This window comes from Belonocnema kinseyi, chromosome 3, assembly GCF_010883055.1.
Source record: "Belonocnema kinseyi isolate 2016_QV_RU_SX_M_011 chromosome 3, B_treatae_v1, whole genome shotgun sequence".
Classification (NCBI taxonomy): Eukaryota; Metazoa; Arthropoda; class Insecta; order Hymenoptera; family Cynipidae; genus Belonocnema; species Belonocnema kinseyi.
Window position 1 is genome coordinate 157,496,620 of NC_046659.1, and position 27,706 is coordinate 157,524,325.

Here is a 27,706-nt window from a genome sequence, read left to right on the forward strand (position 1 = left end):
AACCAACGTTTGCATTTTTAGGCAAAAAAGATTTTTCAGTCAATAAAGAAAAGAATCAACCAACTGGTTAAAATTGTCTACAAAACAGTTGAATTTTCAACCCAAAAATATGAATTTTCAAGAAAAGAATGTAATAGTTGAATTTTGGATCCAAAGGATGAATTTTCGACTAAAATTAATTTTCTACCGAAAAAGTCAAATTCTCAACAAAATGCAGGAGTTTTCAATAAAGTAATTCAATTTACCAATGAAAAGGATCAATTTCCAGGTAAAAAGGATTAACTTTAAACTGAAAAGTATAGATTTTCAAGCATAAAAGGATATTTTTCAACAAAATAGTTCAATTCACAAACAAAACAAAATCATTTTCAACCAAATGTTTGCATTTTTAAGCAAAAAAGATTTTTTAGTCAATAAAGAAAAAAATCAAGCAACTGGTTCAATTTTCTAAAAAAACAGTTAAATTTTCAATAAAAAAAGAAGAATTTTGAACAAAAGAATGCTATAGTTGAATTTTCGACAAACAAGATGAATTTTCGACTAAGAACACGAATTTTCAACAAAATACATGAGTTTCAATCAAGTAATAAAATTTCCAAATAAAAAAGATCAATTTTCCGTTAAAAAGTATTAATTTTAAACTGGAAAGTACAGATTTTCAACCATAAAAGAATATTTTTCAACAAAATAGTTGAATTCACAAACAAAACAAAATAATTTTCAACCAAATGTTTGCATTTTTAAGCAGAAAAGATTTTTCAGTCAATAAAGGAAAGAACCAACCAACTTTTTGAATTTTCTACAAAACAGTTGAATTTTCAATTCAAAAATATGAATTTTCAAGAAAAGAATGTAATAGTTGAATTTTGGATCAAAAGGATGAATTTTCGAATAAGATTAATTTTTTACCGAAAAAGGAAAATTTTCAACAAAATACAGGAGTTTTCAATAAAGTAATTCAATTTACTAATGAAAAGGATCAATTTTCCGCTAAAAAGGATTAATTTTAAATTGAAAAGTATAGATTTTCAAGTATAAAAGAATATTTTTCAACAAAATAGTTGAATTCACAAACAAAACAAAATAATTTTCAACCAAATGTTTGCATTTTTAAGCAAAAAAGATTTTTCAGTCAATAAAAAAAAATCAAGCAACTGGTTACATTATCTACAAAAAAGTTGAATTTTCAACATAAAAAAATTAATTTTTAACAAAAGAATACATTTCCAAAAGGATGACTTTTTAACGAAACTGTTGTATTTTCAACCAAATAGTAAAATTTGTGATAAACAAATGAATTCTAAACTGATAAAATGGAAAATAGTGAAAACAAGGGGAATAAGAAAAATACTTTAAAGCCTACCATAAATACATAAGAATTTTGTTCATTTATTCACTAAATAATAATAGTTCAAAGGTTTTAATAAACATTGAAGTTAATTTTTATTACTTAGGAAATATTCGGTTAGAAAACTAGCAATTTTGCTTGGAAAATAAAGTTAACTTACCACTGTTAAAATACTACACAATATGTGCAGTGTAATATTATTATTATAGCACTATACTACTTTTTTAATAATTACATAAAAAGATGTAAACATGCCATAACCTCATGAAAGTTATTAAAGTAAGAAAGGACTTACATTTTAGAATTTTCACCCAGCGAAGCGACAAGACTTTTTCTCGCTGTATTTAATTCCTTTGATGTAGTCATGATATTTACAAATTGATCAAATAAATTCCAAAGATTCTAAACGATGCCAAACGCGCATTTGAAGACAAATTGACTACCAGATGACAACACAAGAGATAGACAGATATCATGAAATCGAAAGATATGCAACTTCAATATCCAAGGACCATGATCCATGATCTCAACAGGTTAGTTTATCAACCAAGCTTGGCCGGTCGGCCGTAAGAATGATGATAGCGCTGCAAGCAAACATTCCATAGATCCTAATTTCTCGCGTTTCTAATATCAATAATGGGTTAATTAATCCATAAATAAGCCTAAGATGTTATTACTGATAATTTTCTAAATCAAAAATAATCTGATATTCATAATTATCGTAAAAAATTTTTTAATTTTGAGTGTTACGACCGGGTGGGGATTCAAAAGAACAAAGATGGCGGGGCTGCTTTTACGTTTACCCGTTCTCCGTTCACAAGCTTCGTCATGTTGTTCACGAGGTTACAGCCGTTTTAGACGAGTGGTTGTGAGTCGGCAGAAAGTGAAAAGTATTTTTTTCCAACTGAAGACGTTAAAACATTCACCTATTGATAGAAATTCGATAAGTCAATACAAAAGATACAGTTTCAAGGCCGAAGATCTAAACGTAGCAATGACTGCAGAAAAGAAAGAGTTTCAAAGGCTATCTACTGACGTTTGTCCATATCATTACCAAATCTTTTTGAAGCCGGATATCAAGTCTTTTACCTGTGAAGGCGAGGAAAGTGTACATGTTGATGTAAGTTTCAAATCTGGAATATACGCATTTATTTTCGTGAACTTTTCTTGCAAGTTAATTTATATTTTATTCGAATAAATCGATGTGAGTTGGACGGGTTGGACCATATGGAATACATAACCACAAAATTAAATGTCCATATATGTGCGTGTATCGGGACAAAAAAAATTAAGATTTTGCACGGGTTTTTTCATTGTGCGAATATATAGTTTTTTTTATCTTTCGATAATTCAGAGGAATATTTTGGATAATTAGGGTGTATCCTACCTGGAAAACATGATAGAGATTTTTTTTAAGTGAAAATTTTTTCGAGACTGCTTACCTTTTTCTTTAATTGCAACATAAAATTGAATGAAAATAATTGGTAAAAGTTGCTTCATATTACTGTATTTATCTATTTTATTGAAATTTCCTTTGTTTAGTTTGAAATTAATGTTTTTACCTGAAAATTTAAGTATTTTGTTTTTAGTTGAATATTGTTCATTTTTTGTTGAAATTTCGTTATTTCTTTGACTGTATTTTTTTAATTAATTTTTTTGTTATTGAAAAATATAACTATGTCCGTTGAATATTCCATCATTTTATTTAAAAAATCATATTTTTCGTTGATCATTTAATTATTAAATTTGTAATTAAAAAATGTTCTCTTCGTTAAAAATTCATGTTTCTATTTAAAAATTTAACTATGCTTGTTGAGGATTCATCATTTAAGATAAAAATTCATTATTATAGTTTTAAAATTGATATTTTTTAGTTCATAGTTCAACTATGTGGTTGAAAATACGTGTTTTTATTTGAAAATTAATTATTTTTAGTAGAAAATTAATCTTATTGGTCGTAAATTCATTTTTTGATTGAAAATTCAACATTTTGATTGCAATTTTTTTCTCTCTCTTGACTAGAAAATTTTATAGAAAATTTAACTGCTGTTTAAAATTCGTCAACTCATTTTTTTGTTGAAAAGTGTTCTCTTTTTGTTCAAAACGTATCTTTTTCTTTCAAGATTTAACCATGCCAGTTGAAGATATAAAAAAAAATATAGAAAACACTCGTTTATTGACTTGAAATTTAAGTTATAAATTTTTGGTAGACAATTTATCCTGTGTAGTTGAAAATCCGACTTTTATAGTCGAAATTAATCTTCTTGTTTGAAAATTTAATTATTTTAATTAAAGATTTATTATTTAAGTTGAAAATTTATCTCTTTGTTTAAAATTTAACGATTCCAGTTGAAGATTAATTATTTTGCCTGAACTGAATATTTAACTATTAAATTTGTGATTGAAAGTTTATCTTTCTTTAGTTGATAATTCGTGGATTTTGTTGAAAATTCCTCTTTTTGGTAGAAATTAATCTTCTTGGTTGAAAATTCATCTTTTCGTTTGAAGTGTAACTAGCTGAAGATTGATATCCAGTTGATAAGATATAAGATAAGATATCCAGTTGAAGATTTATTGTTTTAGTTAGTCATCAGTTTGGTTAAAATGTTTGTTTTTTTTTACTGAAAATGGAACTATTCAATTTTTTGTTTAAAATTGATCTTTTTTTAGTTAAACATTCGACTATTTCATTAAAAATTCATGTATTTTGTACAGAAATCGTCTTTTTTTGTTGAATTCAAATATTTTGGATTAAAAATTAAAATCTTTTTTATGTTGAAATATGAACTAGGTTTAAAATTGAACTCTTGTCACAAATTTATTTATTTTTTGGTTGAAAATTCATCATTTTAATTGAAGATTTATCTCTGGTGGAATATTGAGCTATTTTATTTATTTATTCCTTTTTCTATTGTTGAAAATTAGTTTTTCCAACTAAAAATAAAACTTCAATTTTTTTGTTAAAAATGATCTTTTTTGGCAAAAAATTCGTCTTTTTGTAGAAATTAATCTTCTTGGTTGAAAATTCAACTATTAGATTGAAAAATTAATTATTCTAGTTCAAGAATCATCATTTTAGTGCGAAATCCATATTTTTAGTTAGAAATTCGACTATTGTTGTTGAAGATTACAAATTTTTATTTGAAAATTCATCGCTTTCTTTTGAAATCGTAGATTTTTTCGTTGAAATTTTTGAAACTATAAATGTAACGATTCAATTTTTGGTTGAAGCTTCATAATTTTGATTAAAAATGTATCACTTTGTTTTAAAATATAACTATTCCAATTTAATATTCGCTCATTTTAGCTGAAAATTCATACCTTTGGTTGAAAATTAATTTTTTTAACTGAAAATTTAACTTCAGTTTTTGGTTGAACTGCTTGGTTGAAGATACAATAGATTGGCAGAAATTAAAATTATTCTGTTAAAAATTTATATTTTTTGAAGATTCATCTGGGTTTAAAAATTTTAAGTTTTTTTATGTTCAAACTTCGGTTTTTCTTTTCTGTTAAAAATTAATTTTTCATCAGAAAATTACACTATTCCATTTTTGGTTCGAAATTTATCCTTTATAAGTTGAAAATTAAACTATTTGGTAAAAAATTAACTTATTTTATTGAAAATTTGTTTTTTTTTTGTTGATAATTAAATTGGTTAAATCTCATATTAAATATTCCATTTTTTGTTAAAAATATATAATTTTATTTAAAATTGACATTTTAATTCAAAATTGATCTTTTCTAGTTGAAAATTCGTGTATTTGGCTAGAAATTCGTCTTCTCTGGTTTAAAATCCAACTGTTTAGTTCTAAATTTATGTATTTTGTTGAGAATTTATTGTTTTTGTACAAAATTAATATTGTATTAAATATTCATTTTTTCGTTTAAATTGTTACTATTCTGGTGAAAGTTGAACAGTTTTAATTATTTTAATTAATTACATTTTTTTATTCAGAAAATTCATTATTTTTGTTGAATTCGTTACAGTTTTGTTACAAATTATTTTTTAAACTGAAAATTCAAATATTTAGTTAAAAAAATGTATGTATTTCGTTGAGAATTCATTTTTTTGTTTAAAATTTAATATTGTGTTGAAAATGTAACTATTCTGGTGAAAGTTGTACAATTTTAATTAATGAAAGTAATATTAATTAATTTAATTTAACAATTTTTTTATTTTTGTATATGAGTTTCATAATTTTAGTTGATTCTTGTTGTTGTTAAAAGTTAGTGTTTTAAATTGAAAATTGAAATATTGTATAGAAAATTCAATTGCTTGAGAATTTAACAATTAAAATTAACTTTTTAAACTGAAAATTGAACATTCAACTAAAAATTGAATAGTTAAGTTTTCCGTCAAAAAAATTAATTTAAGAAAATAATATTATCAAAATTGTTCACTTTTCCACAAAATAGATACATTTTTAACAAAAATAATAAAGCTGTATTAAAAAAAATAGTACAATATGAAACGAATTTTAAACTGAAATGATAAATGTTTATATAAAAAAAAGAATTTTTAATCAAATGGTTTAACTTTCTACCAGGTATAGTTATTTTTTGATTAAAAAGATGAATTTTCAACCAAGAAAATTAATTTTCTACTAAAAAAGAATAAGGTGGTTTAATTTTCAATTAAGCATAGATAAATTTTCAACCAAAGAAATGAATCTTCAACCAAAAATATTGTTTTTGAAGATAGTGTGACATGTGAATTTCCAAAAAAATTGAATAATAAAGTTGTGATTTAAAAGATTAGTTTTAAATATAATATTAAATATAAAACATTCAACCTAGTAGTTGAATTTTAAACAAAAAAAAAAGAATTTTCAATAAAAAAATTTAGTTGTTGATATTTCAATTAAAAATCTGCATTATTTTCAATACCAACGACTACATTTTTTAAATTGAATGTTTGATCCGATTTGATAAAAAAAATACTTTTTTGGTAGAAAATTAATCTTCTTGGTTAAAAATTTCACTATACAACTATTGCAAAATACAAACCTTTTTTTTTTACAAAAATTTTGGAAGAATTTGTAGAATCTATTGAAACGTGAAAGAATTATTACGCAGGTGGAGAGGTTTAATTAATTTTTAGTTGTTTAAAACAAACGATTACTTAAATAATAATAAAAAAATTTCTAGCGTAAAGTATACTTTGTAAAAAAAATTTGCATAACTCAATTATTGAATTTCGATGAAACGATCATGAGTAATCCATTTTTGAAAAAAAATGATCAAGAACTTTGATTGTTCATAACTTAAGAAAATAAATTTTTTGCAAAAATATTTTAGGGCAGTTATTTTGATATAAAAACGAATCGAAAATTGTATAAATTGATTGAAAATAGAACTGTCGATTTAAAAGTGGCACACTTGAGATATATGGACCCTCAACTTAATAGAATTTAGAGACAAATTCAATGAATGATTAATTATGCTTTTACTAATATTCATTTAACTAATCGATATTGCTTATATATTTAAGAATATCTTGTAATATAATTTTTCAAAGCTTTCTAAATTAAACTTATTAGTTGAATACCTAAAAACTGAAAATAAAATATTATTTATAATAAACTTGTGAAACTATATACTTATTCTGAGGGGATTGTTTTAAAAGATCCGAAATATTTCAATGGCTCTGTACTATTAAAAATTATACCTGGAAAAAACTTGAAGAAAAAATCTCAGGAAATTTTGTACTTTGCAGCTATTTATTTTGCGAATAATTTAAATATATAAAAATATAAAAACTAAATTTAAATAATTATTATAATTAATTATTTAGTTAATTAAAATTGTTCAACTTTCATCAGAATAGTTACAATTTAAACAAAAAAATGAATTTTCAATACAATATTAATTTTTTACCAAAAAATTAAAATCTCAACAAAATATATAAATCTTTAACCAAATATTTCGAGTTTTTAACCAAGAAGGTTAATTTTCAACTAAAAAATACGATTTTTCAACAATATACATACCTTTTTAAGCAAACAGTTGATTTTTTTACGAAGAAGATAATTTTTCAAAACGGAATATATATTTTTTATCAAAAAAGATGAACTCTCAACAAAATACATAAATTTAGAACCAAAAATTTGGATTTTAAACCAGAAAATGATGAATTTTCAACCACGAAGATTAATTTTTGATCAGAAAAGACGAATTTTTAATAAAATATAAGAATTTTCAACTAGAAAAGATCAATCTTCAATAAAAATGTCAATTTTCAATAAAAATGTCAATTTTTAATAAAAAATATATTCTTAACAAAAAATTGAGTATTTAAAATGAAATTTAACAACATTAATTGTCAGCAAAAAAAAAATAAATTTTCAATAAAATACATTATCTTTTTACCAAATAGTTGAATTTTCAACTTTTAAACGATAAATTTCAAGCCAAAAATGGAATAGTGTAATTTTCAGACGAAAAATTAATTCTTAACCAACAAGAAAAACCGAAGTTTAAACATAAAAAACTTAAAAATTTTAAACAGAGATGAATTTTCAAAAAATATGTATTTTTAACAGAATAATTTAAATTTCTGCCAATCTGTTGAATTTAGAACCAAACCAGATTAATTTAGACCCAAAAAGTTGCATTTCTTACCAAAAAGGATGAATTTTTAGAACTTTTCAAGTAAATGTATTTATTGCATCTTCATCTAGAGAAACGAATTTCTAACCAAGTAGTTTAATTTTCAATCACAAAGATTAATTTTCTACAAAAAAAAAAGATTTTTCAACAAAATAGATGATTACTCAAAGAAAAAAATCAAATTTGCAATCATACTGTTGAATTTTGAACTAAAAAAGATCAATTTTCTACCATAAATGGAATAGTTAAATTTACGGTCAAATAAGTCGATGAATTTCCAACCCAGAAAATTAATTTCCACAATAAAAGCCCCGATTTTTTAAACGAAATACAAATAAAAAAGATAAATCTTCAACCAAAAATTGAATTGTTAATTTTTCAATTAAAAATTAATTTTAACCAAAGGTATGAATTTTCAACTAAAATGACCGAATATTCAATTGGAATAGTTATAATTTAAAACAAAGTGATAAATTTTAAATCAAAATTATAAATCTCCAACCAAAGATTGAATAGTTACATTTATAGTTTAAAAAATTATAACTAAAATTATTAATCTTCAACAGAAGTAGTTGAATTTTCAACCAAAAAGATTATATTTTACCAACAAAAAGACATTTTTTATCAAAAAAGATGAACTCTAAAAAAAAACCATAAATTTTAGATAATGGGCTAATTATTTTTTGGTTTTTTTTTTTTAAATAATAGGTCAAGATTTCGACAGATGTTGTGACTTTAAATTCTCTGGAGATCGACATAAAGAATGTTGCTTTCCATACCGTTGATGGGAAGGTGGTCGCTTCGAAAGACATATCGCTCAATGCTGCACAAGAAACGGTTACGATACTGTTTACTGAGAAGCTCCCAGTTGGCCGGAGTGGTTACCTGAAATTTGTCTTTCAGGGCGAAATCAATGACAAAATGAAGGGTCTATATCGAAGTAAATACACTGGGTATGTTGGAATATTTTTCAATTATATTATCAACTTCATTTATTTAAAATTTTATAATCTTACTTTATTTTTAATAATTTATTTACTATATATTTTAATTATTATTGTAAAAATGATTTTTTATTTAAATCCTAAATCTGTACGACAAGTAACTAATAATTGAATTTAGTTTATAATGAAAATAATTAATAATAAATTTAATTAAATTAAAGCTTTAAAAAAACCAACTATTTTTTTGTTACCAACTCAATTTTTTTCGCCAACTTGCAACAATAGAGAAATGAGGCACTGAGAATAACAACTAGAGATTTTATAATCTTTCCTTTATTTCCATCTTTTCCCCTTTTTTAAAAGAATTTTTATTTTTATTCCCTATTTTCAAAAAAAAAAGAAAATCACTTTTTCTCGATTTTTTTCACTTAAATTCGAACTGAATTGATAGAATTCAATAAGAAAATCCAACTATATTTGGGTGGCAGTTCATTCCTATTAATTTTAAAGTCTACACTTAATTTTTGGTTCGCTATTCATATCTTTTTGTTTCAAAATCTACTATTGTGTTGAAAATTCAACTATTTTGTTGAAGTAATCATTTTTATTCGAAAATTTGAAATATTTTGTTCAACATTTGCCTTTTTGGCTTACAAATTTAACCATGTAGATGGAAATTCAACTGTTTGTTACAAATTCGTCTTTCTTGTTGAAAAGTTCTACTCTTTGGTTAAAAATTTATTTTTTCCGGGTAACAATTAATTATTTTGTTGAAAATTCAGCGTACCATATTTCAGAGTTATCGGGTTTCTCAAACTTTCGACTTTTTAGCTTGAAAACTCAACTTAGTTGGTTAAAAATTCAACTATTTTGTACAAAAATTTGGCTCTTTTATTTGAAAATTCATCTTTTCAGATTCTAAAGTCAAATTTCCTGTTTTTTGTTGAAATTTTAAATATTTTTTTCTTATAATTTTTTTATTTTAAAAAATAAAGAAAACAAAAACGCTTGTTAAAAAACACATGATTTTTCAACCAAAATAGTTAAATTTTCAACTAATTAAAATAATTTTGCTACCAAAAATGGAATTGTTTAATTTTCGGAAAAAAAATTTCTTTCAACTCTTTGTTAAGAATTCTTTTCATTTGCTGGAAAGTTCAACTATTTGGCAGAAAATTAATTTTTGTTCTTGATACCTCAATTTTTGTTATTGGAAACTAATATTTTTTGGCAGAAAATTTGTTGCTTTCATGGAAAATTCCCCTATTTGGTTAAACGTTATACTACTTTGTTAAATGTTCTGTTATGATTCATCTTGTTCGCTGAAATTTCGTCTTTTTTGTTTAAATTCAACTGTTTTTGATTGGAAATTAAAAATACAAATTTGGTTGAAATATCAACCATTACATTTTTCGTTGAAAACAACTTTTTTAAATTAAAATAATTGGTTGAAAGTTGAACTACTTAAATGAAAATGCATTTTTGTTATTATTAAAAATACATCTCTTTGGTTGAAAATTTAAATATTTTTTTGAAAATTAATTTTTTGTGTTGATTAAAAATTAATTTTTTAAACTGAAAATTAAACTGTTAAACAGTTGAAAATTCATATTTTTTAATTAAAAACTCAACTACTTGCGGTTAAAAGCAACGGAAAATTCAACGATACTATTTTTTGTTGAAATAGATATTTATAATTAAAAAATAAACTCTTTGTTTGAATATGTATGTACTTTGTAACTTATTCCAGTTAAAGATTCATTATTTTAGTTCAAAATTCATTCGTTGGGTTTAAAATTAATTTCTCTAAGTGAAAATTTAAGTGTTAAAATATCAATTTTTTGTTTGTTTGTAGAAAATAATTTTTTTCTTTAAAAGTAAATCTCCTTGTTTAAAAATTCTTCTTTACGGTTAAAAATGCAGGAGTTTCAGTTCAATTTTTATCATTTTAGTTGAAAAATCATCTTTTAGGTTGTAAATAAATTTGGTTAAGAATAAATTTTTTGGTTGATTTATCATTTTAATTGAAAATTTATTTTTTTGGTTGAAAAATAGAGCTATTTGATTGAAAATCGTTTTTTCTTTGGGTGAAAAGGAATTTTTTTTGTCGAGAATTGAACTATTTTGTGGAAAATGTGTTTTTTGTTTTTGGTTGAAAATTATTATTTATTATTTAACTGAAAATTTACTTTTTCAATCTTGGTTGAAAAAATATCGTTTTTAGTTAAAAATACGTCTTTATTGGTTGTTTATTGATTTAAAAAAAAATCAAATAATTTTTTTGGTTAAAATTTCAACTATTTGGTTAAAAATTAAATTATTCTTATGATTGATAGAAAATAAACTTTCTAGATTAAAAGAAATTTTTTTGGGGCGGAAGTTCAAATTTTTTTACAGACAATTCGTCTTTTTGGTAGAACATGAGATTGCTCAGTAGAAAATTTGGTTAATAATTAATATTTTTGAGTTAAAAATTCAACTGATTTGTAGAAAAGTCGTTTTTTTTTCTTGTTAACTATTTATTTCGTTTTAATAAAAATTTAATTACTGCATTTTTGGTTGATAATTGATATTTTTATCTTAGAAATTCTACTATTCAGTTGAAAATTTATGTAATTTATTAAGAATTAGTCTTTTTAAAGTAGAAAACTAAATTATTTTTGTTGTGATATAAAAATACTTTTTGGTTGAAATATTAGCTATTAAATTTTTCATTGAAAATTCATCTTTTAAGGTTGAAATTTCGTTTTTTGCTTGTAAAAGTTAATTTTTTAACTTTTAATATTAAAAATTGAACTGCTTGGTAACTATTCTATTTTTTGTTAGATTTTTTTTCAGTTCAAAAATCAAATGGTTCGTTAAAAATTCTTGTCTTTTTTGTTGAAAAATTGTATTCTTTGATAGAAAATTATTATTTTTGTTTGAAAATTAATGTTATTGATTATAAATTCATCTTTTTGGTTGAAAATTCAGGTATTGCAGTTAAATATTCATCATTTTAGTTGTTCAGCCGTTTTTCGAATAATTAGTTAAAGATTTTCCATTTTAGATTTTTAATGTAAAGAATTTTGAAATGCCGTTATTTTAAACATTGAATTGTATTTTAAAGTGTTAAAAGTGAATAATTATTGATTTTACAACACGATTCGGAATCAGTTCACAATTTTATAATTTCGAGATTTTAACGTTTAAAATTAAAAAGTTTCAGTTGGAAAGTCTTATTATTTAAACAAATGTAAACGGCCGATTGAAACTCATAATCCGAGGCTTTTTATTAAATATTAAATATTATTTCAGTCTAAAACATTTTTTAACCATTCAATTTGAAATTTTTTAATTAAGAAAAAGGGCAATTGCTTAATATTTAGAATTATCTGAGTTCATTCAAAATCAGTAATTATAAATTGAATATTCAAAACTAAGCAAAAAACTAAATTTTGAACGTTACAGTTTTAATTATTCTATTTTAAAAATTTTTTAAATAATTTAAACAAAGTGTCCACGTGTGCCGACAAAATCCGGCTGCCGATTTCTTCTCATTTAGAAGAATAACAAAAAAATTCATAGGAAAATTTAAAATGATTTTTTATTTTGAAAAATTAATTTTAAGAAAATATTTTTAAAAAATTAGAAAGATTTACAAAGTTACCAAAAATTAATGTGGAAAATTTTATGGAAATTTTTTTTTCTTTTGTAGGATGTTTAAAAAATTGTAGAAAAAATTTTAGGATAAATCCGAATCATTTTAAAAGATGTTTAGAAGTTCTGAAAAAATAAATTTTTAATTTAAAAAAATGTAAAATGATATGTAAGTATTTCAAGATTTTGAAATAAAATTTTGATTGCTGGACCGGGAAACCGGGAATTTTATGAGACCGGGAAATGATAATGAATTTATTTTTTGACCGGGAATATTAAAAATTTTTAGAATAAAAATTTTGTCCAACTGTGATTTCATCCGTTTTTTAAATAATTTGTTAAATTGTGATTTTTATAAATTTATTATATCATTCAGTTTAGAATGATTAATTTCAAAAATCTTTCACTTTAAAAAATTTCAATTTTAATTTTTAAAAGTATATATATTTCAATTTAAAGAATTTTAAAATGCAGTTTTAACGGCTTAACAAATTAAAAATTAGAAGTTTTTAAAATCGAAGATTTTTTTGTAAAAAACAAGGTGGCCGCCGGACCGGGAAATCGGGAATTTTACGAATTTTCAGATGAAAAATCTGCCCAAGTTCGATTTTAACAATTTTTTTTTAATAATTAAAGCGCAGTAAATGAATGTAGTTAATATAAATAAATACATTATTTTTTAGAAGGATCTGTAAGTGTTTCAATCCGAAAGTCTTGATAATAATTGAAATTAATATATAATTTATTCCGATAATTTTATTTTTAAATAAAAATTTTCATGATTTATCAACAATATCTTTTGAATTCAGAGTTTCAGGTCTTCCTTTATATTATTTTTCATATTAAATTTAATAAATAAATTTATTAATATATTATTTCTATTAATTTTTTTTAGTCATTGAAAATTGTAAACGTGCGTTTTACTTTTTCAACTTAAAAATAACTCCATAATAATATAGTCGTAATTAAAGGTTTTTATTAAATTTAAAATATTGTTTGAATCTAAATTATTTAATTTTTTTAGCGTTACAATTTTAATTGTTCTATTTGAAAAGTGTTTCATTTGTAAGTGAAATTGTTAAATTTTGACGTATAAATAACAATTGAACACTGAACATTTGTAGGAAAAATTTGAGTAATTTTAAGAGATATTTAGAAGTTACGAAAAGATTCAAAATTAATTAAAAAATTGAAATGATTTTAAGTAATTTAAATGAAGTGTTTTAACATTTTTTTCAGAACTTGTGGATACATTTAAAAATTAATCGAATTTTTCCTACAATTCTTGGAAAATCATGCAAATTTAAAAAAAAATCCTCAAAATTTTCCTGTTTTTTTTTTTTTTTTGATAATTTTTGAAATCTCTTAAAATCTTCTTAAACTTTCTGTTACAATAATTGTTCAAAGTGAAAAATCATTTTCAATTTTCCTAAGAATCTTAAGAACTTTTTAAAAATTTTTTTAAAGTCATTCACAAGTCTTGAAACATTTGACTTTTTGTTTGATCAATTCAACGATATGGATGATATTTGGTTAAGAAGAATTTCCTGTTTTTTGTTGAAAATTTAAATGTATTTTTTCTTAGAATTTTTGAGTACTCAAATCCTTTTTTTAAATCCTTTTTAAATTTTATTTAAAAAAAAAAAAACAAAAAAACACATGATTTTTCAACCAAAATAGTTGAATTGTCAACTAATGAAAATAATTTTGCTAGAGAAAATGGAATTGTTTAATTTTCGGAAAAAAATTTCTTTCAACTGTTTGTTACAAATTCTTTTCATTTGTTGGAAAGTTCAACTGTTTGGTTGAAAATTCATTTTTTTTTTTTTTGTTAAAAATGAATAATTTTGTTGAAAAGTCATTTTTTTAGATTTCTAAGAAAACGGTTTTATAAAACTTTCAAATTTGTAGCTTAAAAGTTCAACTATTGGGATAAAAATTCAACTATTTTCTTTAAAAAATTCGTCTCTTTTGTTTGAAATTTCAATTATTTGGTAGAAAATTGATCTCACTTGGTTAAAAATGCATTATTTTCGTTTGAAAATTCATTTTTTTTCAAATTTCAAAGTCAACCGTTTTCTAAAATATTCTAATTTTTAGCATGAAACCACAAATTTTGGGATAAAAATTAATCCATTTTGTAGGAAATTCGTCTCTTCTGTTTAAAAGTTTAATTTTTTGGTTGAAAATTTGTCTACTTTGTTAAATATTTCTTTGGTGGAAATGTATCTTTCTTGGTTGAAAATGAACTATTTTGTAATAAATTTATCTCCCTTATTTTTCACTTGAACTATTTGGGTGAAAATTAATTTTTGTTATTGCAAACTAATCTTTTTTGGCAGAAAATTTATTTTAATTGAAAATTAATTTTTTAAATTGAAAATTGAACTGTTAAATAGTTGAAAATTCATTTTTTTTAATTCCATGGTTGTTAATTAAATTTTTTTTAGAATATGGTTCAAATATGAAATATTATATTTGTCGTTTAGAATTCTTATTTTTTAATTAAAAATTCAACTTCTTTTAGGTTTTTTTTAGGAATTTTCGTATTCGAAAATTCAACTATTTTGTTGAAAATTGGTTTGTTTTTTGGTTGAAAATTATTGTTTATTTTTTAACTGAAAATTTAATTATTCAATTTTTGGTTGACAAAATATCGTTTTTAGTTAAAAATGCGTATTTTTGGGTGGATTATTGATTTTTTCAAAATTAAAATTAATTATTTTTAATTATTAATTTAATAATTAATTTTTTCCTTGTAATTTTACAATTTTTTAGAAAAAAATATGTTTAACTGAGATTTCAGCCGTTTTTTAAATAAAGATTAGTTAAAGATTTTTTATTCTAGATTTTAAATTATTAAGCATACATTTTAATTTAAAGAATTTTAAAATGCCGCTATTTTTAAAATTGAATGGTATTTTAACGTTTTAAAAGTAAATAATAATTTATTTTACTACCTTCCTGTATTTTATTATCTTCCTGTTTCTTCTTTGATATTTTTTTAAATCTCTTTAAAATCTTCTTAAACATACTGTAACAATAATTTTCTAAAGTGAAAAATCATATTTAATTTTCCTAAGAATCTTAAGTATTTTTTTTTTTTATTCTTTTGAAGTCTTTCACAATTCTTAAAAAAATTCGAAATATTTGTTTGAAATCTGCAAAAATCGGCATTTTATTTTTAATTCGGCTGCAAGTATTTGAAATTTCTTCAGGTTCTAAATTTAATTCGAATCTTTTAAAAACTTTTAAATTGCTCTTAAAGTTACTATAATTTTTTCTACAAATAAGTGTTCTATTATTATTTACAAATTCAAATTTTAAGGATTTTTTTTTTAATTTCCAGGATTTTCTAAAATTTATAGAAAAAATTCAATTCATTCATAAAATATATTTAAAAGTTCCGAAAAAAAATTCAAAAATTATTTTGAATTTGGAAAAATTTAAAACCACTTTAAGCTTTTGAAAGAAAATTCTCAAGCTTTTGAAGGATGCCTAAACTATTTAAAATTAAAATAATTCAATTTCTAATTTAAAATCTGTCAAGTTAAATGAAATTATTTTTCAATTTTTAGTGTGTCTAGCTTAAAATTATTAAAAATAATATATTTTTTAAAAATTTGAAAGTTCATTGCTTGATTCTTTAATTTAGAGTATTGAAATTGTTAACGTAGATTTATATTTGTGAAACTTAATCTGAATCTTTGCTACTCTATAAATCATAAAATTTCTAAATTTTGCAGTTTAATTTTTAATTTTTTAATTGAAAAACTTTTAAACTTCAATTTTAAAAGCTTGGGATTCAAGTGTTTCATTTTGAATACTTTAATTTGTTGTTAATTGTTTATTACTGTAAATGGAAAATTGTTTAGGATATATTTTGATTTTTTAAAAATTTCATTGACCCTGGAAAATGTTTCCGAACCGGGAAATGACCGGGAATTTTTTTCTTCTATTAAAACGGCCACCCTGGAAGTCTTGTAACTCAAGTTTTGGGCTTCCCACAAGTGGTAATATTTATTGGATGCACTTATGCGAATGTGAATTATTTATCTTATGCACGTCTTGTCTTTTAGACTCGATGGCGTTTGTAAATATGCAGCGGTTACACAATTTGAGTCGACAGATGCTAGACGTTGCTTTCCTTGTTGGGATGAGCCGGCGCACAAATCTACCTTTGACATGACGTTACAAGTACCTGCGGGCCTCACAGCCCTTTCGAATATGGTAAGTAATTGAACCTGATTTACTGCCTCAATGAATAATCTCCGGATAATCGTCATACCATACCATAACTCTCCATGTCTACCCTACCTGGAAAACCTGGAAAAATCTAGGAATGTCGGAGATTTCTTTTTCTTTCTTTCTTCTTTTTTTTTTTTAATCGGGTAATTTTTGCGCGAGCGTTTTTTTTTCATTTTTTGTTTTTAAAAATTGTAATATAAAATTCAATAACAATGATTCTGCAAATTATGAAAGTAGCTTTATAATACTGTATTGAACTATTTTTAAATTTAAGAATTCCTGAAAATAAAACTGGGTGGCCGCAGGACCGAAAAATGGTTGGGAATTTTCTGAGACCAGGAAAAACTCGGGAAATGACAATGAATTTATTTTTTGACTGGGAGTTTTAGAAATTTTGAGAAAAAAAAAAACATTCGTCTAACTTTCATTTCGACCGTTTTAAAAATAATTATTTAAATTGTGATCTTTTTCAATTATGATTTCATTCAGTTTAGAATGCGTAATTCGAAAATCTTTGACTTAAAAAATTCTTCCTTTCAGATTTTTAAGCGTACATTAGAATTAAAAGAATTTTAAGCTGCAGTTTTAGAGACATAAAAAATTAAAAATTAGAAGCGTTTAAAATCGAAGATTTTTGATAACAAACATTTTTAGTTGATCAATTGTGAATATGAGTTAAATTATGATTTTTAAATTTGATTTTCACTCTAAAATTTTTTAAATAAATACTAATTTATTGTGAAAAAAAAGATTCGGCATCAGTTCACAATTTGAGAATTTCTAGATTTTCAATTCAGAAAAAGAACATTTAATTAAAATTTTGAAATATCTGACTCTTTATTCAAAATCAGTAATTATAAATTAAATATTCACAACTAAAAAAAAAAACTGAACTTTGAGATTTACAATTTTATTGTTCTATTTATCCAAATTTCATTTGTAAATCAAATTGATGAATGCTGATGTTATAAATAACACTTGAAAGCCTATTATTCTTAGAAAAAATTCGAGTATGTTGAAGAGATATTTAGAAGATTTAAAAAAATTCAAAATTATTCGTGCCAAATTTCGGTCCACGGCCCAATTTAAAACAAAATTTTAAAGATAATATTTTAAAAGATATTTAGAAGTTAAGAAACACTTTTAATTAAAATTTTAAATTTGACCAAATTTGTTCAAGAATTTGAAATAAAATTTCGATTCATGTTAAGGATCTTTAAACTTTTTAAAATAAAAATTATTTAACTTTGAGCTATAATTTATCCAGAATAATAATAACTTTGACTTGGAACCCGGGAATTTTCGAATTTTAAAAAACTCCGAGCAAGTACTGAACATTTTCGAAAAGGAAAAAAATTCTGAATTGGATTAGGAAATTTTTCCAAAGGATTTTAAAAACTGGTATTTATCCAAAAGAATTATAATTTTCCTGGGAGCAGGAAATGTTCAAATTTAAATAAATTCCGAGCTGAAACGGGGAATTTTTTAATAGAATGAATTCTATTTTTGAGTTTAAAACGGACATTTTCGAAAAAAATTAAAATTATGAATTCGAACAAGGAAATTTTTTTCTTTAATTAAAACGGCCATCCTGACATTTTTCGAAGAAAAATCTGTCCAAGTTCGATTTCAACAATTTTAAAAATATTTAGTAATTGATATATTTTTCAATCATGATATCATTCAATTTACAATGCGTACTTCGAAAATCATTTACTTTCAAAATTCTCGATTTTAGATTTTTATTTGTTCATCTGATTTTATTAATGGTAAATATAAATAAATAATTTAAAAAATGGATCTTTCTTTTAAGTTTTAAAAACTGAAAAATAATTTATTTGATAAAACGATTCTAAATTAATTCAAAATTTAGGAATTTCCAAATTGTTTCTGTTTCAATTCGAAAGTCTTAGTCATTAAAAAATCGTAAAGGTGCGATTGAAACTTTATAAAGTATTTTCAAAATAAAAAATAACTTAATAATAATAATATATTCGTAATTAAAGGCTTTTATTAAATTAAAAATATTGTTTCAGTCTAAATTATTCCATTTGTAATCCTTTTAATTTGAAATTTTGTAATTAAGAAGAAGAATTATTCAATATTTAGCAGTATTTGACTGTTAGTCTTAAATTGAAGCCAAATATTTAAAAGTAAACGATTTTAAACTTAATGTTTTGACATAGAAAGCTTTGAATTATTAAAATTTCGAAAAGCTTTGAAACTTTGATCATTAATTTGCTTATTTTTCTATTTAAAAAATGTTCAATTTGTAAGGGATCTTGTTAAATTTTTATATATAAATAATAATTTAACACTTTTTATTTGTGTAAAAAATTTTGAGTAATTTTAAGAATATTTAGAAGTTTTAAAAAGATTAAAAATTAATTTAAAATTTGAAATGATGACAAGTAATTTAAACGAAGATCGTGAAAACATTTTTCAGAACTTCTAAAAATATTTTGAAATGAATATAATTTTTCCTATATTACAATCTTCAGAAAATCCTGCAAATTTAAAAAAAGAATTCTCAACATCTTTCAGGGTCTTTTTTTTAACAATTTTGGAAATCTATTAAAACCTTTTTAAATATTCTGTTAAAATAATTTTTCAAACTGAAAAATCATTTTCAATTTGACTAGGAATATTAAGAAAATGTTTTCATTTTTTTGAAGTCTTTCACAATTCTTAAAAAGCTTCTAAATTTTTTGTTTAAAATTTGCAAAAAATCTATATTTGGTTTTAAATTCAGCTGTAAATATTTATGAAATTATTTCAAGTTCTAATTTCATTTTGAGTCTTTTTAAACTTCTAAATATCTCTTAAAATTGGTCTAACTTTTTCTACAAATAATAAGTGTTCAGTTGTTATCTATAAATCCAAATTTTAAGGAATTTTTTAAAAAATCGCATGATTTTCTAAAAATTGTAGGACCATTTCAATTTTTGGAAATTAATCTAAATCTTTGAAGTCTATAATTTATGATTGTGAAAAATTCTGAATTTTGCAGTTTATCTGCACTTGATTGATTTGATTTTAAACTTTAATTTTAAAAGTTTAAAATTCAAGAGTTCCACTTTGAAGGCTTCAATTTTTTGTTTATTTTTTATTACTTTATATGGAAAAATGTTTAGAAAAGAGTTCCATTTAAAAAAATTTATTGACCGAGAAAAAAACGGGAATATTTTTTCGATTAAAACGGTCACCGTAATAAAACCAAGAATCCAACGACCTTTGGACAACCGCCATAGTCTGTTCCTATTTTATTTTGAAAAGTGGTAAATATTTTTTTTAAAAAGAAAAGAATTCTTTTTTCGAAAAAAGAGAAGTAACTAACCAAATCCCCTTCCTTCTATTTTTATTTTATTTCTTACGTCTTTTTTATTTTCATTATTGTCAAATCACAATAAAAAAAATATTTTTCAAATATAATCACCAATGTTTCGGCACTCATACAGCATCCTTATCAAGGCAAGAAAAATGTGTGCAGGTAGGAACAGCAACGAAAAAATGGGGATTTTCGTTGCTGTTCTTACCTGCTCAAATTTTTCTTATTTTTGACAAATGTTTTTTTATTGTGATTTTATAATAATAAAAATAAAAAAATATGAAAGAAAGAAAAAAAGAGAAGCAAGGGAATTTATTTGGTTGCCCTGTCTTTTTTTCTTTTATTTTTTTTTTATTTTTGTCAACCAAAAATTTAATAGGTAAATTTTCAGTTAAAAAGTACATTAATCAACGAAAAGAACTAATCTTTAAAAAATAGTTACATTTTCAAACGAAAGGATGAATTTTTAACTAAAATGATGAACCTTGTACTGAAATATTTGAATATTTAACCAATAGGAAGAATTTTCAACCAAGAAGCTGAATTTCTATCAAAAAAGACAAATTTTCTACCAAAAAAAAATTTCATCCAAAAACTGAATAAGTACATTTTAAGTTCAAAATTATTTTTTAACAGACAAACAAAATTTTAATAAAATAGTTAAAGTTTTCAATTAGAATGATGAATCTTAAACCAATAAAAAAAAATAATTTTTACCAAAAGAGTTTAACTTTTAATCAAGTAATTAAATTTTCAGTCCCAAAAAGATAAATATTGAAGGAAAGATCTAGTCGTTGATATTTCAACGAAAAAATATTTTTATTTTCAATCAAAGACATTTGAATAAAACCCCAAAAACGATACATTTTCAACCAGAATTAGAATATTTAAATTTTTAATTGAAATCCAAATTTTGGAACAAACCAAAAAACACGAATTTTCAACAAACCAGTTAAACAATTAAGTAATGCTAAAAAAATAATTCATTTCTTGAGTTTGTCTTTAAAGTACCAAATAGTTTAATGTTAACTAAAAAATATTAATTTGAAACCAAATAGTTGAATATAATTAAAATTTCACGAAAAAGAAAAAAAAAATTTCTACTAAAGTTACGAAATTTCAATATAAACTATAAATTATTAACTTCTACCAAAAAATACAATTTTTCAACAAAATGCATGAATTTTTAACGAAATATTTGAATTTTAAATTAAAATAGATATATTCTTAACCATAAATGAAATATTCAAATTTTCAATAAAAAGAATTAATTTCCAATAGTAAAAAAAAAATATTTTTAAGAAAATAGTTTAACTTTCTACCAAAACGATAAATTTACCAATAAAATTATGAATGTTTAATTTGAATACTAGAATTATCAGAGAAAACGATGAATTTTCAAATAAGAAGATTCATTTTCTATAAAATAAATAAACGATTTTTCTACAAAATACATGAATTTGCCACGCAATAGATCAATTTTAAACTGAAACAGACAAATATTCAACCAAATAGTTGGTTTTTGAATAAAAAAAGATAAATTTTCAACAACAAAAAAACGAAATAATTACATTTTTAGTTAAAAAAAAAGAGTGAGTTTTCGTTGCTGTTCCTGCCTGTTGAAATTTTTTACAAATGTTTTTTATTGTGATTTATTAATAATAAAAATTAAAAATACATCAAAAATAAAAAGAGACAAAAAAGGGAAATGGTTGTTTGGCTTCTCTTTTTTTCTTTTTTGTCAAAAAAAAAGAATTCCTTCTCAGAAAAATTTGTATCTTTTTCGAAATAAAATAGGACCATTTTATGATTATAGTCCAAATTTGGTCGTTGGTTTCTTGATTTTATTTTAAGAATTTTGCACATTAACTTGAACTATATTATTAAAAACTCTTTTTCATTATGTTTGAAATTAATTTTTTTTTAAGCTAAAAATTTAACAGTTCTGTTTCTGGTTAAAAATGTACCGTTTTTAGATAAAAATTCAATTCATGTTGAAAAGTAGTCTTTTTTTTTGAGTTCAATTCAACTGTTTTTTTATTATAAATTTAAATCTTTTTTCATTGATATATCAACGACTGCCTTTTTCATTCAGAAATAATGTTTTTTCGAATGAAAATTTTATTACTTAGTTAAGAGTTAAACCGTTTTGTGAAAATCTAATTTTTCTTATTGAATATTCATCATTTTAATTAAAAATTTATCTATTTGGTTGCTAATTCAGCTGATTTGTTCAAAGTTCGTCTTTTCCTTGGCTTTTAACGATTTTTTTTTTAATTCAAGAATTTCCAATTAAAAATATTATTTTTCAAGTAAAATGATTAATTTCCTACAAAAAAGACGAATTTTTAACAAAATTCAAGAATCCTGAACCAAAATTTTGAATTTTCTACTAAAAGATAAGAGTTTTTAAACGAAAAGATTAATTTACTACCAAAAAATATGACATTTCAATAAAATTCAACAGTTATCAGGCAAAAAGTTGAGTTTTTGACAAAAAGATGATTAGTTTACTACCAAAAAAGACTAATTTTAACAAAATTTAAAAATTCTCAACCAAAAAGTTGAATTTTCAACTAAAAAATATGAATTTTTAATGAAAAAGATTAATTTACTGACAAACAAGACGACATTTCAATCAAATTCAAGAGTTTTCAACCAAAAAGTTGAGTTTTCAACTAAACAAGATTAGTTTACTACCGAGAAAGACTCATTTTTAACAAAATTCAGGAATGCTGAACCATACCAGTTGTTAATGTGTAGAATTCGTGAAAATAAAACCAAGAATCCAACGACCAAATTTGGACAACCACCGTAAAATGCTTCTTTTGTAATTTAAAAAAAGATCCTTTTTTAAAAAAATGTCCTGTATAAAAAATCCTTGGACAGTTAAACAATTTTTTCAGTTGAAGTGAAAATGGAACTATTTTCCAATTGATTTATTCTCTCAGTTTATTTGAAAATTCATTTCGTTCGTTGAACATTAGTTTTTTAAATAAAAATTTAACTATTTAATTCTTGATTGACAAATTACATCTTTTAGTTGACAATTCGTCCTTTTGCTTTAAAATTTAACTCTGATTTAAAGATTCATCATTATAGTTGAAAATTCATGGCTTTGATTGAAAATTTAACTATTTTGTTAAAAATTATTATTTGTTTTTTTGAAAAATAATTTTTTTTTGCACTGAAAATTTCACGATTCCATTTGTGTTTCAAAATTGATCTTCTTAGATCTAAATTCAACTATATAGCGTTTAAAATTCATGTATTTTATTGAAAAATATTTAATTTTTTTTTATTTTCGATAATATATATAATAATATAATATATCATTCACCGTGAAAAGCTTAATAAACCCCGAAATTTTATTGAATAAAAATGACTTGAAAACCTGGAAAAGTCATGAAATTTTGAATAAATAAGTGGAACTTTTTTAATCGTCTCTATTTCAAAGTCTTAATAATTTAGTATTTTATAGCGAATTCTATTGTATCTAAAAATTAGAAACGGAAATTTAAGAAAGAGGGAAATATCAGACAAAATGTAATAATTAAATTAAAAGAAGTGTAAGATTTATTGGGGGGGGGGGGGGGGGGGCTGGAAGATCTTGAAGAAGGAATTCGTAAACTGATTAAATTTTGATAGATTTTAATATAGACAGTTTTATTAGTTCTTGCGATCTAACAATTTTATTTTAAATTTTGTTAAAACGTTTAGAGTTTTTTTTAGAATACTATTGTTTTCAAATGTAATCCTAACCTTTGCATAAATAGTTCGAATATAAGTGTTCTTAAAGTAAGAACAAAAAATGCAATTGCCTGAATTAAAAAAAAAAGTAGATCTGGCATTTTTTCAAAATTATACCTGCCTGGGAAAGTCATGAATCGGGAATGACCGGGCAAATTTTATTTTCGCCTCGCTGATTTTACTTTCGCCCCGCTAATTTCACTTTCGCCTCGCAAATTTTATTTTCGCCCTGCTAATTTTACTTTCGCACCGCTAATTTTATTTTCACCCCGCTTATTTTACTTTCGCCCCGCTGATTTTACTTTCGCACCGCTAATTTTTTTTTCGCTACGCTTATTTTACTTTCGCCCCGCTGATTTTACTTTCGCACAGCTAATTTCACTTTCGCCCCGCAAATTTTACTTTCGCCCCGCTGATTTTACTTTCGCCCCGCAAATTTTATTTTCACCCCGCTGATTTTACTTTCGCCCCGCTAATTTCACTTTCGCCTCGCAAATTTTATTTTCACCCCGCTGATTTTACTTTCGCCCCGATAATTTTACTTTCGCTCCGCAAGTGCGGTTTGCGAGAAATATATGCTACTTTCGCCCCTATTTTCAGGGGCAAAAGGTGGCCATTTCGGCTGAGTTTGGAATAAAAATCCTGTTACTCGCCATTTTCCTCATTTGCTCTTCTTCTTCATCTATTTACAGCCAGTCAAGTCAAAAACTACCAGCACAGATGATGCATCCTCGGAAGTATTGGTTTTCGAGAGAACGCCAATGATGTCAACTTATCTCGTTGCAGTGGTCGTCGGTGAGTTTGACTATGTAGAGGATAAAACCAGTGACGGGGTTCTCGTTAGAGTGTACACGCCGAAAACGAAAAAGGAACAGGGTCAATTTGCCCTGGATGTGGCGACAAAAGTGCTCCCTTATTACTTTAATTACTTTGGAATATCGTATCCTCTGCCGAAAATGGATCTGATAGCCATCGCCGACTTTTCCTCGGGTGCCATGGAAAATTGGGGCCTGGTGACTTATCGCGAGACGTGTCTCTTGGTGGATCCGGAGAATACATCGACCGCGCGAAAGCAGTGGATAGCGCTCGTGGTCGGTCACGAATTGGCACATCAGTGGTTCGGCAATCTCGTGACAATGGAGTGGTGGGATGATTTGTGGCTGAACGAGGGTTACGCCTCTTTTGTCGAATTTCTCTGCGTCGAGCATCTATTCCCCGAGTACGATATTTGGACGCAGTTTGTCACCGATATTCATATCAAGGGACTGGAATTGGATGCGCTGCGCAACAGTCATCCAATTCAGGTGCCAGTCGGGCATCCGTCCGAGATTGATGAGATTTTCGATGACATCTCGTACAGCAAGGGTGCCAGTATTATCCGAATGTTGCACTCGTACATCGGCGATGATGACTTCCGGAAGGGGATGAGTTTGTACTTAAAGAGGTATTCGTACGCGAACGCGGAAACGAAGGATTTGTGGGCGGCTTTGGAGGAGGCGAGCAGTAAGCCGATTGGCGATGTCATGTCAACCTGGACGAAACAGCAGGGTTTTCCGATAGTGCGTGTTGAGAGCAGTCGGAGTGGTGACAATGTTGAGCTGACTTTCAAGCAGAAGCGCTTTCTCGCCAATGGTTCGGCCGATACGGACAATTCCACATGGATGATTCCACTGACGGTGAGCACATCTCAAGCGCCGGGAAAAGTCGCCCTCAGCACCATCATGAGCGAGGAGACGCAAAAGGTGGTGCTCAAGGATGTGCCGCGCGAGGCCTGGATTAAAATCAATCCGGGAACGGTCGGCTTCTATCGGACAACTTACAGTACCGATTTGCTCGATCTTCTGCGACCTGCGATCAAAAGTCGTACTCTGCCACCGCTCGATCGACTCGGGCTTTTGGACGATTTATTTGCGATTACACAGGCGGGCGAGGCGGCGACAGTGGACGTTCTGCGTCTGATGCAGGCCTTCCAACTCGAGGACAATTACACAGTTTGGTCGAGTGTTATCAATTGTCTGACGAAAATCGGTCAGCTAATTTCCCATCTGGAATTTGAGAGTTCGTTCAAAGTTTTCGGTCGATCCCTCTTGCAGGATGTTAATGCGCGACTAGGATGGGATCCGAAGCCAAACGAGAGTCACTTTGACACACTGCTGAGGTCTCTTGTATTGGGTAAAATGGTTTCGCTCGAGGACAAGAGTACAATTGAGGAGGCGAGGAAACGATTCGCGTTGCACGTTGCCGGGAAAACGGTTCTCTCGGCCGATTTGCGGAGTCCCGTTTACAGAGCGGTGCTCTCGGTTGGCGATGAGGAGACTTTTGAGACAATGCTGAAATTGTATCGAGAGTCGGATTTGCACGAGGAGAAGGACAGGATTTTGGGTGCTCTGGGCGCCGTGAAGGATGATGTTTTGTTGGCGAGGGTACTTGAGTTTGCCATGGGCGAAGAGGTGCGTGCACAGGACACTATTTTCGGAATTATATCGCTGACGATGACGTATAAGGGTCGTTTGCTCGCTTGGGAATTTTTGAAGGAGAAATGGGATGTTTTGGTGGATCGGTATGAAGGTGGGTATTTGCTGTCGCGTCTAGTGAAATATATTGCGGAGAATTTTGCTACTGATGAGAAGGCACTGGAGATTGAACAGTTTTTTGAAAATCGGCCGAAACCGGGCGTTGAGAGAACCGTGCATCAGTGTGTTGAAACTGTGAAACTTAATGCAGCGTGGTTGCGTCGCGATGAAGGATTTATCAAAGAGTTTCTCAAGGCTCAAGTGTAAAAGTGTGCATATTTTTTTTTTTAAACCATATTCTGGCTCATTTTCTATTACATTTGTCATTCTGCCAATGTTTTTTTTTACGTGCAAGCGTAATAATAGAATAATTGCGCAACGTTACAAGTCTGGAAAGTGTTTTTTTTTTAAACATATTTTGTAAGCAAATTTAAATGGTTTAATATATCAATTGATAAAAGTGAGTTTTTGTTTAATTCGTAGTAGGTTTTTTTTGTATGTGCCTTGTGAACATGTCCCAAGAAAGTTGAGGAAGGTTAAGATGGAGTTCTTAAATAATGAAGCATTAAGGCCATGTGACGAGTGGGGTCACGTGACCAGATTCCTAGCTGCCACCTTTCTTATTTCCCAACTTATTTTCACACGAAGCGCCACATTGAGTTGAAAGGAGGGTCTGGTCCTAAACTTGAATAATTATAAAAAAAAGCAAAATAATTATTTACAACAAAAAACTTTTTTTTATAATTATACAAATTTAGGACCAGACCCACCATTCTTAGTGCTTCTTGTTTAGTATCCCAAATTTTCAACTCGATGTGGCGTTTCGTGTGAATATAAGTTGGGAAACAAAAAAAGTGGCGGTGAGGTAGGAATCTGGTCACGTGAACCACTCATCACATGGCCTTAAGATTCATAATCTTAGTTGAAATTAATTAATCTTCTTGGTTGAAAATTCATCTTTTTAGTCAAAAATGAAATTATTTGGTTCATCTGTTTTGTTGAAAATTAAATTTGCTAGTTTAATGCATTTACAGGGTGGCCGCTGGATCGGAAAACCTGGAAAACCGAGAATTTTATGGGACCGGGGAAAACCGGGAAATGACAGTGAATTAATTTTTTACCGGGACTTTTTGCAAAATTTTTAGAATGAAAATATTGTCCACTTTGATTTCAAACGTTTTTAAATAATTTCCTAAATTGTGATTTTTATAAATTATTATATCATTCAGTTTAGAATGTTTAATTCGAAAATCTTTCACTTTAAAAATTTTTGATTTTTAATTTTTAAAAGCATACATTTTAATATAAAGAAATTTAAAATGCAGTT

At 25.5% G+C, this 27,706-nt stretch overlaps 2 protein-coding genes across 2 annotated transcripts in view; one reads left to right on the top strand and one right to left on the bottom strand.

Moving 5' to 3' along the window:
- The window catches only part of LOC117169087 (transcriptional adapter 1-like), a 27,714-nt gene extending 25,909 nt beyond the window's left edge, over positions 1–1,805 (bottom strand). The window contains exon 1 of the mRNA XM_033355205.1: positions 1,644–1,805. Coding sequence (XP_033211096.1) covers positions 1,644–1,714 — 71 coding nt within the window. The 5' untranslated portion in view covers positions 1,715–1,805. The remainder of the gene's footprint in view (positions 1–1,643) is intronic.
- A 352-nt stretch (positions 1,806–2,157) lies between these two features.
- On the top strand, positions 2,158–26,843 carry LOC117170393 (puromycin-sensitive aminopeptidase). The gene is made up of 4 exons (XM_033357161.1): positions 2,158–2,468; positions 8,666–8,910; positions 16,620–16,770; positions 24,559–26,843. Exons 1-4 carry the CDS (start codon positions 2,343–2,345, stop codon positions 26,644–26,646), a joined length of 2,610 nt encoding a protein of 869 aa, XP_033213052.1. The 5' UTR covers positions 2,158–2,342; the 3' UTR covers positions 26,647–26,843.
- The last annotated feature ends 863 nt before the right edge of the window (positions 26,844–27,706 follow it).